The sequence below is a fragment of the Cygnus atratus genome, chromosome 1, assembly GCF_013377495.2.
Source record: "Cygnus atratus isolate AKBS03 ecotype Queensland, Australia chromosome 1, CAtr_DNAZoo_HiC_assembly, whole genome shotgun sequence".
In the NCBI taxonomy this organism is placed as follows: domain Eukaryota; kingdom Metazoa; phylum Chordata; class Aves; order Anseriformes; family Anatidae; genus Cygnus; species Cygnus atratus.
Window position 1 is genome coordinate 202,555,470 of NC_066362.1, and position 12,580 is coordinate 202,568,049.

General features: G+C 40.1%; 1 protein-coding gene across 4 annotated transcripts in view; it reads right to left on the reverse strand.

The window, feature by feature from the left end:
* Nucleotides 1-12,580, reverse strand: part of PICALM (phosphatidylinositol binding clathrin assembly protein) — a 65,211-nt gene that overhangs the window by 34,128 nt on the left and 18,503 nt on the right. For all 4 annotated transcript variants that reach the window (XM_035560386.2, XM_035560385.2, XM_035560384.2 and 1 more), the window contains exons 2-3: nt 3,085-3,227; nt 927-1,002 (exon numbers count right to left, since the gene is read on the reverse strand). In XM_035560386.2, the coding sequence (XP_035416279.1) occupies nt 927-1,002; nt 3,085-3,227 (219 nt within the window). The remainder of the gene's footprint in view (nt 1-926; nt 1,003-3,084; nt 3,228-12,580) is intronic.

The window sequence follows — 12,580 nt, forward strand, 5'->3', positions numbered from 1 at the left end:
ACTCCACAAAAGAAGTGGCATTGAAGCAAACAAAAGAAGGCATTGAAGGAATTAGAATGTGATAGAAATTTTACTAAAATTAAGATGGTGTTGACAGACTAACAGTTATCAAAATATTTCATAAGAATGCAGGCCAAAAAAAATCTGTTCATAATTTATATTGGGAACATGGAAATTGAGACTCGATAAAATGAGGCAATTTGGTAGACCCTTGGCCATCCGTGAAAGGCAGCTGTCCCCAGGCAATCACCCAACATACCAGGGTTAGTACACTCATAGCAAAAATTACAACCAGCTATATAAAAAGCAATGCAGAAAGCAAAAAACACCTCATGGAAAAAAAAGAGGAAGACAGCCACATGTATGATCAGAACTGCATTGAACTGTAGTGTAACGGTTTGGAAGAATATTCCAGTTAATAAATCTGAACCGAGTAAAAACTCATATACCCACAGAATTTAAAGACTATTTCATCCATCTCAAAAATGGATGAAATAGTCTTTAAGCAATTCTGAAATACATTAGGTCGGGTTTTTGTTTTATCGTTTTTATTTTAAGACAGCAGTTCTTGTCTCACCGACATACTGAACCCAATGCACGTATGACGCATTTCGAAATTTAACTTCCTAATCAAAGTACACCTCTCCAAATGGAGACGTCTTCTCAGAAATCTCAAGAATCCTAATTCAGATCTATGTAACTAAAGACATTAGAAACTTTTATAGGAATTATTTCTAAAAGATGCAACAAATTCCTCCAGCATGTAACTTCTGCCATGCCATGACAGCACTCTAAATTAAGAAATGCACTCTGGGGGTAAAATGCACAGAAATTACTTCTTCAATGACAAGGGTCCATCAAAATTACTGAGTTGCATTTACTGTCTGCCAGCACACTACTAATTTTTAATGAAAGAGATATCTTACCTTGTAATCCACTTTTGTCTAGGAAATTGCTCAAATTAAACAATGTGTTTCTGGACGCCAGATACTGGATAAAACGCTAGATGAGAGGAAAAATTTGAATCCTTTTACTATATTACCAGTGAGCTGGAACTGAGGTAACAGTAGTAGAAACTCTTGTTATCCAGGTTATAAAATTTAGCGTTTAGGCTTTAGAATTGATTTCAAATCCGGAAACTATTACAAAACCTCAGCTGAATTGTCATATGAAGCTATTTATTTATTTCAGTAAAAATCTGTGAGCAAATTCAAGTCACAGATATTGCATGAAGGACTGACTGAAAGACTGTTTATTTTAAGCCAGAATACCGAACCGTAAGCTTCTAAAAAAATCCCTTCAAATCCTCATTCTGTATGCTCAAAGTTGTTTCACTAACTTCAATTTTAAAACAGTGCATTTAATTTTACCAGTCTCCCATGGAATCTTTACTCAGCACATAATTTTAATAGCACTTAGCTTAAGTATGTAAATAAGGTAACAGGTTAATTTGCTTATAAATTAAGCATTAAACAAACATAATAATCCATATAAAACATTACAGTACCATGCTTAGTACATCTCAGGTTAGTTACAAGTAATTCCAAACTGTTTCACAAAACGAATGATGTGATTTTCATCTTTTAAAGACATTTCAGACCACTGGCAGCACATCTTCAGTTAGCAGGAAAAATAATTTTATGAAACACTCTCTAGAGAGTGGCTACAAATATAATCCAGACAATCATTCACTTGTAACAACATTTTCACTGAGAAAAAACAGTTCTGATTAGCGTAACACGTACTAAATTATTTTCATTAGCATAAATAGATAATAGACTAGAGGAGGGTAATGCACTCAGTGCTCAGCCATAAATGAATAAAGTGAAAGCTGGAGGACCAAACGCTTCTCAACTTTTACAGGGGGATTTACAGATTCTTTATCACCTTCCAGATATTTTCATCAGCATTCAATGATTTCCTTGTTTATTGTTCAAGTACCATTTCTAGCTGTGAGAAGTTGAATCTTGAGAAGCACTCATCCTCATAATTTCTGTAACACACTTGTCAAGCAAAATTTGTTTGGCAGTTTTATTCTTAAAATTTTACGAATTTCAGACAGTGGTTCTGTGAATACCTTTAATTGTAAAGCATAGCGGTATCGGTTTAAAACTTATACCAAAAAGTGCAAGCACAGCAAAAGCGTAGAGGCTACTTTGGAAAGTATCAATTAGCCCAACAATGATGCTTAACATCACCATGAAAAGTTTGCCCTCTTGTGGCTTACTTAGCTTCAAAGGATAAATCCAGTGTATTTCACCAAGACCAAAAGTACTCTGCAGCTAACCTGCAATAGAAACCTGTGCGTGTGTGTAAATGCTTACATTTTTTGTACGTATGTATGCAGGCACGTATTTTTTATTTATTTTTAATTTAAACCTCACAACCCAGTCACAGAAAATACAAGAATGCTGAATGCAAACTGAAATTAAAGGTTTTGTCTACAGAATTCTACGTGTAATTTTCTAAAGCTATCCCTCAACTCCAAAATTCACACAGCTTATGTTATACTGACTGCTTGCAGTAGCAAGCAATGTTTACAAATACTTTCTAATAAAGCCTGAAAAGTATAGAAAAGCTTTGCTGTTTTTTAAACACAGAAAATCCAAGCAGCTGCTATGCTTGGCGTCTTGAAAAATAAAGCCCCATAGGAATTCATGTTGTGGAGCAAAACAAACTTACTGCTTTTTGTTTAAATTGGGGTTTTATTCATTTGTTTAATTGTTCTACAGGATTTGGTGTTACTGTGATGTTCACGCTCAAAACCAGCTCACAGGCATGCAGTTCCCTTCACTGTAAAAGGCTGGGAGACGATGGTAGAAATCAGTTAGGAGCTGAGTTTTAAATAACACCACAGAAAAAGGTACCTCCAGCATTCAAATCTGCATTCAGAACAAGCACTACAAACTTTGAAGCAGAAAAACCTAAGTAGACAGATACAATAAATCTTATGTTCATGCAAAGTTGGACACAAAACGGGCTAAAATAAAGATTTTCTTTCAAAGATAATTAGTGGAAGAATTTAGCTGAAATAGGAATGAACTCTTGTAACTGTTCTCAGAAAAATACCGTTTTCTGTATTACCTCATTTCCATACACCATTAGATGATGGGTTGTGATGAGAGATTTGAAGACCACTACCCAGCTACTGTTGGTCGTTCTTTCAAACAAACTGTCCGCCAGCTGTGGGATGTTCACATTCATCTCATTTGTGCACTGGATTAAATCTGCAAAACAGATTTTTTTTTTTAATTATTATTGCATGTTCTATGACGGAAGATCAATGACAAAAAAATCAGTACACTGATTTTATAAATGAATATTTCCAACAAAAATGCTGGGGCTTTCCAGGGAAATGAATAATTTTTTGAAAAGCACCGTGTCTCTGGTCCACCAGAACCTGATAATACAAACTCCACTTTCCTTGCTGCCAAGATTCCAGGTGCTCCTTTGTTTTTTGCAGTTGCCTTAGAAGGTCCTGGAACAGAATCACCAAAATAATTTATGCTACTTCTGACTAACAACTCCCAGCTTCGAATATCCAACACTTTAAAGAGCAAAAGAATTCTTAATTGCTACTATTTAATGAAGCTTTGCTGGAAGACTAGAATTAATTTTAAGTATGAAACCTCAGATTTTTGGCTTCCAAATGGACCAGTAAACTCTTCTAGCCTTTGGTACAGTGTGAGCAATAAAAAAATTTAAAGACTGCTTAGTCTTGATACAGCGCAATCAACACCTTCGAAAGTGCAGCAGAGGAAGTGTAAAATGAAAGAACGCACCTCTAGCTATAACGCCAGAAGCTGACAGGTTAATTTAGTTAAAACACGGTTGGTTCTTTGTAACAAAGCATGGTTAGGAGCACAGCAGAGACCAAGGCTGGCTAGCTGAAACAACGTTACCCAATTTTTATTCCGTGGACTTCTGATAGACAAGATCTAGTGAATCTTCAAACGGGTGTTTAAAAAAGTTACCCTGCCCACCTTCCTTCCAGCTTTGCTAGTGTCACGACTGTCACCAGGAGAAGACAAAGTTGAAAAACTGCCGAAATAATAAGTAGCACTCCAGTAACTTAGTTTCAAACTCTGATGAATGAAGAGGTGATGTACGAGCATGATGCTACAGTAACACACACAGAAGCAACTATTAAGATTGAAACGTGACATAAGGCAGCTTGCTAGCACTGAATATGAAGCTTTAACTTCGCTCTCCACAATTACCGATGACATTTTACTATTATTATCACTCCAAAAATCAGTCACTGGCACTCAGATAGCTTTACCAATGAGCATCACTCAATAAGAATCAAAAATCAAGCCCCGTGCCTGTGTGTGGTCTATTGGGACTTGAACTGGAGACTTTCACCTGAAAGGTTTCATTCATCCTTGAAGGCAAAGCTCTGTCCTGCCATGATCAATCTCTCATCAGGAAGGACTTGGGACAGACAAGCTTTCTTCAGACACACGAAGCAGGTAGCACAGCCACCATAAACTCGGAACCAGTGCTGCCAGAACTGGAAGAGCTGCCATTTCCAAGTGTAATTACTAAAGGAAGCATGCAGGAAATGACTTCCCCATCCAAAAGGTCCTGAGATCGAGAGATTAGCCCTTCCTTTAACTACAAGTCAAACTGGGATGACTCCAGGCATTCATGACCTCATCTTTAAGTCACGGTTATCTATTACTGGATGATGACTTTTGGTGTTAAGACAATGCGAGGATATTACTCAGCAAGAGGAGTGCTCTGAACCGGATCATTAAAACCAAGCCCTGCAGCCTCATCTCCAGGCCCTGTCACCTAAGGAACAACCCGAGCTGTTCTGTGCGAGGCTATCTGGCAGCACCACACATCAAACACACAGGTAGGCATCGCGGGATGGCACATTTTGCCCTAAGAGGTGCAACACACAAGAAAGCGAGAACTTCTATGATTAAATGCAACATTTGCCAACTAGTCAATAGTCCCAAAGAGGTGTCACTTGAAAATCCACTACCTACAGTTACTGAAGAAATTCCACCCCTTCTAGATGGGATCTTCTGCTGAAAAGAAGTGCTTAAAAAAAGACTTCAAGATCAGGCTTTGGGTTCTGCTGCTGTGTGTAAAAGAGAACAGGCTCTGTGACAGCAGCAGCAAATCATCCCTCACAGGACTGATGAGTGTTTGTGTGAAAAGCATATGAATGAACTTGGAGAGAAGTAAACAGGCAAGTCTGGCCTTGAATGGAAGAAAATGCATTTGCAAATGCAAACAAGGGGAAGACTGACTGTGAAATAAGTTACTACAAAATAAGTTTAACAAGTTAAGAAGCTTCTTTCTATATAAAACACAGGTTGAACAGATGCACAAGTGTGTTCAACAGGAGATGTTTTCATCAGCACAGATGCTTAATAGCCTGGTACATCCTTATGCGCTAAAGCGCCTATGTCAGATGTACTTCGGAAAAGTTAAATCTATCTGAAAGCCTCTTTGAAAGTATTTGCACGAGGAATGCTCATCAGGTAAAGAAACACAGCAGCGATTTGTGTGCTAGGCAGGGCACGAGAAGCAAGCAGCGAGGCAGCAGGAGGGACCCAGCGCCCCGCATCCTGCTGCCTGCGTTGGCTCGCCAGGCAGAGCATCACACGCGGCTTTATTTATCCTACCCCACCGACAGCCCTCATTAAGGGAGGGAACAACTGTATAATCAGTTTCAACATCCTACGCCTTAACACGAGGTGTCTCACGCCCGCCCATCAAAACACCAGCTGCGTATTTGGAAACCCAAGTGCCCAGAGCAGCGGATCTCGGGCCCCAGTAACCAACCCCACGGGCAAGGCACTAAAAGGAAGAGATTTCACCTCAGAAAAGGCCAAAAAAAGATAAAACAACCCTCGGTGAAAGAGTGGTGACTTTCAGGGTGATGTTTTAGGTGTGGTCTAGTTGTGCAGGGGAGGACAAGGAGGGTTGATTCCTTACCCCCACCTTTCCAGCTCCAAAAGCTTCTCCAACTTCCACGGCGCGCAGCACACGGCACGGAAACGTGAAATAACCATCAGGGATCGTCGCTGCAAAGAAAGCAGCGCTCGGCAACAAGAACTTCAAGTTCAGCTTGTCGCTGGCTGGGACGGGCGTACACGGGAGGCTTAGGCTGCAATTAATGCACGGCCACGGATGTTGCCGTCCCACAACACAAGGCTAACTGGGGTGGGAGCACAAGGAGGGAACATAAAAGCTGTCTTCGGTTCACAGCAGGTTCCTGGAGGCAGCAGATGTCGCAGCAAAGGGAGTCCACAGCACAAAAAGGGGAAGATCCACGCAGTGGAAGCAGTCAGGTACCAGAACCTGTAAGAAACCATGTTTTTAAGCTTACCCTGGCCAAATAGCGGGATGATTTGTGGACCTTCTGAAGACTTTGTGATTTTTTGCCCAGTCAACGTAAAGAGAATAAGAAAATGGGCACACAAGAACAGAGAAGTGATGTACGAAATCTAGAAGAGTTGTCCAACATAAATATATTTCAAATAAAGGTTTCAAAGCCTTAAACCTCTAAGTAATAAGAGGGTCTGTAAAATTGTTTCACCTACCTACATTAAATCACGTATCAAATTTCAGGAAAGATTTCAAAATTACATGATTTCCTCAGAATCATTTTTTTTTAAACTAGAAAATACTGAATCATTTTATTACATCACTTGAAAGTCATTTAGCAGTAAAGACTTTTTTTTTTTTTTCCTTTTTCAGCAAAGCAAGATCTTTCCAAAGAATCATGACAAAGGTCTGGCCTGCAGACTTTCTAGCGACACTGAAGATGTGCAACTGCACCCACACCAAAGCAATTCTATTACTTAAATCTGCTGAGGTCAGCCGATACGGCCTGTGCAGCATCGGGTGGTAGAGTACCTTGGGTGGGAAAAAGAACGTATTTGCTCTCCCAACCCAGATATCTACAATCTTTACAGCTGCTCGGCCTTCCTTACGGGACAGAACCAAATGATTCATTGTTTTTACTAAAGCATTACACATCGATAGCTGGTTGTGCAGAGCAGTACAAAGGTGAGAGGCACAGCAAGACCGAGGATTCCCACCCAAGAAACAAGCAGCTGTCTGTACACAAGGCTGCTTTGGTGCAGCATCTACAACACACCAGGCGTGCAGCTGTGGATTAGCCAACCCATGGCAAGCGGTGGCATGGACCCAACGAGGCAGCCAGGCTAGACAGTTAGGCATCAGAGGCAGGGCCACAAATTACCCTAGAGAGCATGTGTGCTGTCAAGATGTGCCCCTGACCCAACTAGTGCAGGAGGAGAGGCTGAGGGAACTGGGGGGGTTTGGGCTGGAGAAGAGGAGGCTCAGGGCAGACCTTATTGCTCTCTACAACTGCCTGAAAGGAAGGGTTGGGGAGCTGGGGGTCAGCCTCTTCTCATAGGTAACCAGTGATAGGACCAGAGGGAATGGCCTCAAGTTGTGCCAGGGGAGGGTCAGGTTGGAAATGAGGAGACATTTCTTCTCAGAAAGAGTGGTCAGGCATTGGGACGGGTTGCCCAGGGAGGTGGTGGAGTCCCCGTCCCTGGGGGTGTTCAAGGCAAGGTTGGACGTGGTGCTTGGGGACATGGTTTGGTGGTGACATTGGTGGTGGTGGGGTGGTTGGACCAGATGACCTTGGAGGGCTTTTGCAACCTTGATGGTTCTAGGATTCTATGACCTCATCCTGCACGAAGCATCCTCAGAAGACAAAGCCATGAACAACTACTTTGCTTCCCCACATAAAACAGCCCCAGGTTACCTAAACAAGTTTTTATGAATTTCTTCGTAGAATCTTTTTGACTTTTTTTTATCATGTGGAAATAACTTGGGAAGCTACACCTGAACGAGTGATTTATGGAGCAATACTTCCAGTAACAGTTGTGATGAAGGACCTCATTATCCCCTGTTAATAAAAAAAAAAGTGAAAATATGGCAATACACTTTTTTTTTTTTAACAGATTGGCTAAATTTGGCTTAAAACAGGATCAATTTTTCTGAATAAGAGTGCTTTGCTCTTCATTGATACATGTGTGTGTATATTGCATGCAGTTTCATGAAGCTGACTGGGAAACAACTAGGAACCAAGTGCCTCAGCCCTGGAGAGCAGCTCACCTACAACAGTCAAACCAGCTGCTACCGGGAAAAAAGGCAAGTTGCAAGTCCTGCTAGAAAATTCAGGTAGTTTGCACTGCAAGAATTGGCCCAACTTCTTTATTTTTTAAAAGCCTGTGATAAAACAAAGCTCCAAAAGAAGGGTTTCAGAAGATGAGCAGGTCAGTTGCCTATCGCTCCTGTTTAAACGATCCAAGTTTCCTCCCGAAGCTATCCGGTATGCGAGGGGCATCGCCTGGCTGGAGGATTTCCTCTTGCTCCCTAGGTGGTAGCGCTGTGAAGTCTCCGTGTCCCCCAGCACAGCTTCTCACAGGAGTCAAGCTCATGTTTGACGCTGCCCGCTGGCACAGAAATCGGTGTCACCAACACAGCATCACAGCTATGTACAAGATTTAGTACAGAAATGGCCATCTGAACAACAAAAGGGGGGAAAAAAACATCCTGCTGCATATTTTAACTTTGAAAACCGTTTGATTAAACCGTAAACTTTTTAAACCATTTGTTTTCTGCCCAGCCACCAGAACAGCAACACACAAAAAACACCAGCGAGGACCAGTCAAGCACAGGGCGTGCTAACACCTGAGCTTACACATCCAGGATACACACACACAGCTTCGGGTCCCATAAGAGGCTCCAATCACCTCCCATTTGTTCTGTGATCTTCCACAAGCACCCACTTAACACAGCTGTGCCCAATAACAAGTGCTATAGATGATCAGTTTCCTGATTTTTAATTAAAAGTTAAATAACTTTAAATTTGAAATTACTGAAGCACCACCCCGCTGATCAAATAGCTAATATCTTGGTATCATTCTTTTGGGGCAGATGTGTGTGTCATACCTGTACTCTACCACAAGCCATTGTCAAAGTTTAAAGGTCATTTTGAATAGATTACACGCTCTGCAGATAGCATATGCTTCTTTAGTTCAGATAAACTCAGCGACCAGACAAGGAAAGTACTCTGCCAGGAGGGATACACCTATCGTCTCACACGCATTAAAACTTTCACTAAGAATTCTTAACGCCCTACTCTTCCAAAACAGCTAGGATCTATTATTCTAAAATACAAACCACCACAAGTTGTAGCACCCTGGGGTAGAGAAAGTGAAATTATCCAACAAACTCCGTCGAGTTGTCAGGAAGTTCTCTCCTTTGCCTTAGCACTTCATCTTTAAGGGGAGGAAAGCCAAAAGATATTATTTGGATCTATCAACATATACGAAATTTAAGTACAAGCCAACTATGCATCAGATCAAGTCTATCTAACTCAAACTTACAGCTAACAGCCAAAACACATAGTGAAGGCATATATTCATTTCTTAGATATCAAAGGAAATTTAAAACATTTCTTGAATGGATTTAGTGATTATTCCTTTGAAATTTATGTCAACATAGAGGAACTGAACAGAACACGATCCATTTAGCATATGGATTAGCTTTCAAACTGAAGAGATAACGCATGGGTGACTGACATTCCACCTGCATGAGGAAACGCACATGGCTAATCATTAAAGGCAGAACACGGGACAATGTCTCTAATTGAAACAATCCTACCCAAGAGCGCTCATTTGCTTAAGATCAATCTTCCCTTTCACCTCCAGCTGTACCAGTGGATTTTAGTTAAACTCCTGAACTAAGAACTTGAACAGCTATTGATTAAAGATCCCCACCATGGGAGCAGTTTCTCCAAAAACCAAACATCCAAAGCTAAACCATTTGCATTTTATTACTGTTTTGAAGATCGTACACAGTGGGGAAATTTTGGTGTCTGTACTTAGCCCAACAGTTGAAACAGCAGAGCACAAGCTATAGTTGTATAGGACTTCAGTTCAATTCCCTTCTCTAGCTGCCTACATTTCCATTCTTATAGCTCCCAGGTTATAACCCTTGCTGCTGTGCTGGGCTCTCATTTTCTTATGTTAATTTTTTTCACTCTAGGCAAATATCTGATCACTGGAAAAGAACAAGAAATGTGAAACTTTCCATCAGCTGGTCATCAATCTTAAATGCGATGCAAATGCTGAATATAAGCAGCTATGAAATGGTTTCACAGCTAGGGAATTACAGAGGGCTGGACGAGAATCTCAGCAGAGATGTGACTCCTTCCCTTCTGACCATGCACAGCACCACAGCAGCTACTGGTGTCAACTTTCTAGGAATTTGGTGAAAGAAATCCAAAGTCAGCAAGCTTGCCTTAAAATGGTTTCTAATCTGAAATGATCAGATTTATGCTGTTACTAAGTTTGCCACTAGACAAAAAAAATATTTCCTTTGATTGTGTTAAGAATACAGCTAAAGCAAGCACTAATGGTGGTGTAAAACTTACCTTTTATTATTTCTAAACAAATGTTATATGTTTCGGTGTAACACTGGCAGTCCCCTCAGAACAGCTAACATGATCTATATATCCATGTTGATTTTACCTATCCCCATCACAGGCTCTGGCAGGGTACACGCGCCTGCCAGATCTTTCTTTTCCAGGAGGACATGGAAAGCATTATGCAATAGAGAAAACTGAGAAAAAAAAAAACAAATGAAGACTGCAGGTACGTTAAGGTAGCATTTTGCAGCAAATTTCAAATGAAGTAGCCACATGTTGTAGCAACAGCATCAGTATTTTCCATAAGTCAGTTTTTATTTTGTCATTTCCTGATCTAAAACTTTCCTTTTAATCCAAGTTTTCACCCTTTGTGCAACATTTAGCATAAAACTTTAATTTCTTTACCTCCTATATTTTTTCTAGTTGCTTTGTTTTCTTCAGATTTCCACAACAGGTCATTGTGCTACCTTGAACAGAAGGTGAGTCAAGATGGCCCCTTGATTTCTAATGTCCAGTCTGAAGCATCAAGAAGAGTCACTCATCAGGGGCTGCTGCTGATAAGAATTGCTTTGGATCATCGAGGTGGTTTTTTCCTCATCTTGACAAGCTGATTATGAAGGTAGCAAGCACTTCCGTAGGTCTTAAAGTCCATTCTTATTTTACGCAGTTACAAAGAATTATTTCCCCAAAATTAAAACTGAAAAATGAATAAATGAACTTGAAAGTTGAACTTGAAAATGCTTCACAAATACATACCAGTTTCACTTGAAAACATCATGAACCCCTGCAGAACCCCTCAGAAACAGAGCATTTAGCACATATTATTCTTCAGTATTTAAACACTAGAGCATTTAATTGTGCCATGAAAGGATTCTGGACACTTATAAAACACATGAAACCAGAAATACTAAAGTAAGAACAAAATACGGAGGTTGGCTGATCATTAAGATCTCCTTTGACAGGCTAACAGTTGTGCTGACTGCAAACCCTGCTACATTCAAATCTGATTCTACACTTTCCAATTTGAGTCTCAAACCCAGACAATTTAATGTATACATATGGTAAATTTCTAACTCATTTCCCAACTCTTCCACAGATGATGCCCTTACTTAATTACGGGAAATAGGGTTAGGAAGTTGCTGGATGTAAATAAATAATTCTCATTAGAGAACCAATTTGTCTAAAAGCAATAATCAAAGTAGGTCTTTTGAATGAGAATTAATTCAAGCACGCCATACTGACAATTCTTTCAAATTGATTTCTTCCTCAACGAGATACATTTGGTAACTGCAAACGAAGCCTGTGCCAAAGCAAAGAAACCCCAAATGACATACTTAAGTGGTCAAGAGAGAAAGAACGATGTTAAATTTTAGCATGAGCCAGCAAGAGAGATTTTTATCTGCCAGAAGGATATTATATAACCCGCGTGTCTTTAATAACTGAGTGAATACCTAATTATTTTCACAATTACCAGAAAATATCTGCATTTGCAGTAGAAAACAAAATATTCCGTAAACTGCATTTTTTCTCAACTTAGTTGTGGTTTTTCTTTTCCCCGCTATTCTGAATTAATGTATTTGTACCAAACTTCTTTACTAGATGGAGTTTTCTACAGCAGACCTCCCAGTGCCTTCATCCAAGTCCCCTCAACAGGGGGACAAGGAAATCTAGATGATACATTTCTCCTAACAACAAAAATTCCAGCTGATGACTCTTCTTTCGCACATCGTGTGTTTCTAAGAGCTAGATACACTGACTCAGGAAACAATCTGTGGAAAAGTTAAAGAAATCCAAGAAGAACGACTGTTCTGGGCTTTCCATGCTTACAAGGAACGTGACTAATCTTATTCATATTAGATAAGCAGAATAAAAAAGGCAGAAGGCAAGTTTAATATAATGTAGAATAACTTGTTCTACAGCCAACAATTTCTATTTTCATTTCATCAAGTTGTATCTTGCCTTTTTTTCCCCCCTTTCCAGTTCAAATAGAGCTAAACTATTCCCTCTCTAGCTAAAACTGTAAATTTTATCTGCAATTCTTGGAAACTGTTTTGTGTTTCTATCAGTAAGCCTGCGAACTCAGCATTACTGCCTCAGTATCTTTAACAGTCCAGATTTACTCCTATGGCAGCTCTTTGACTAACC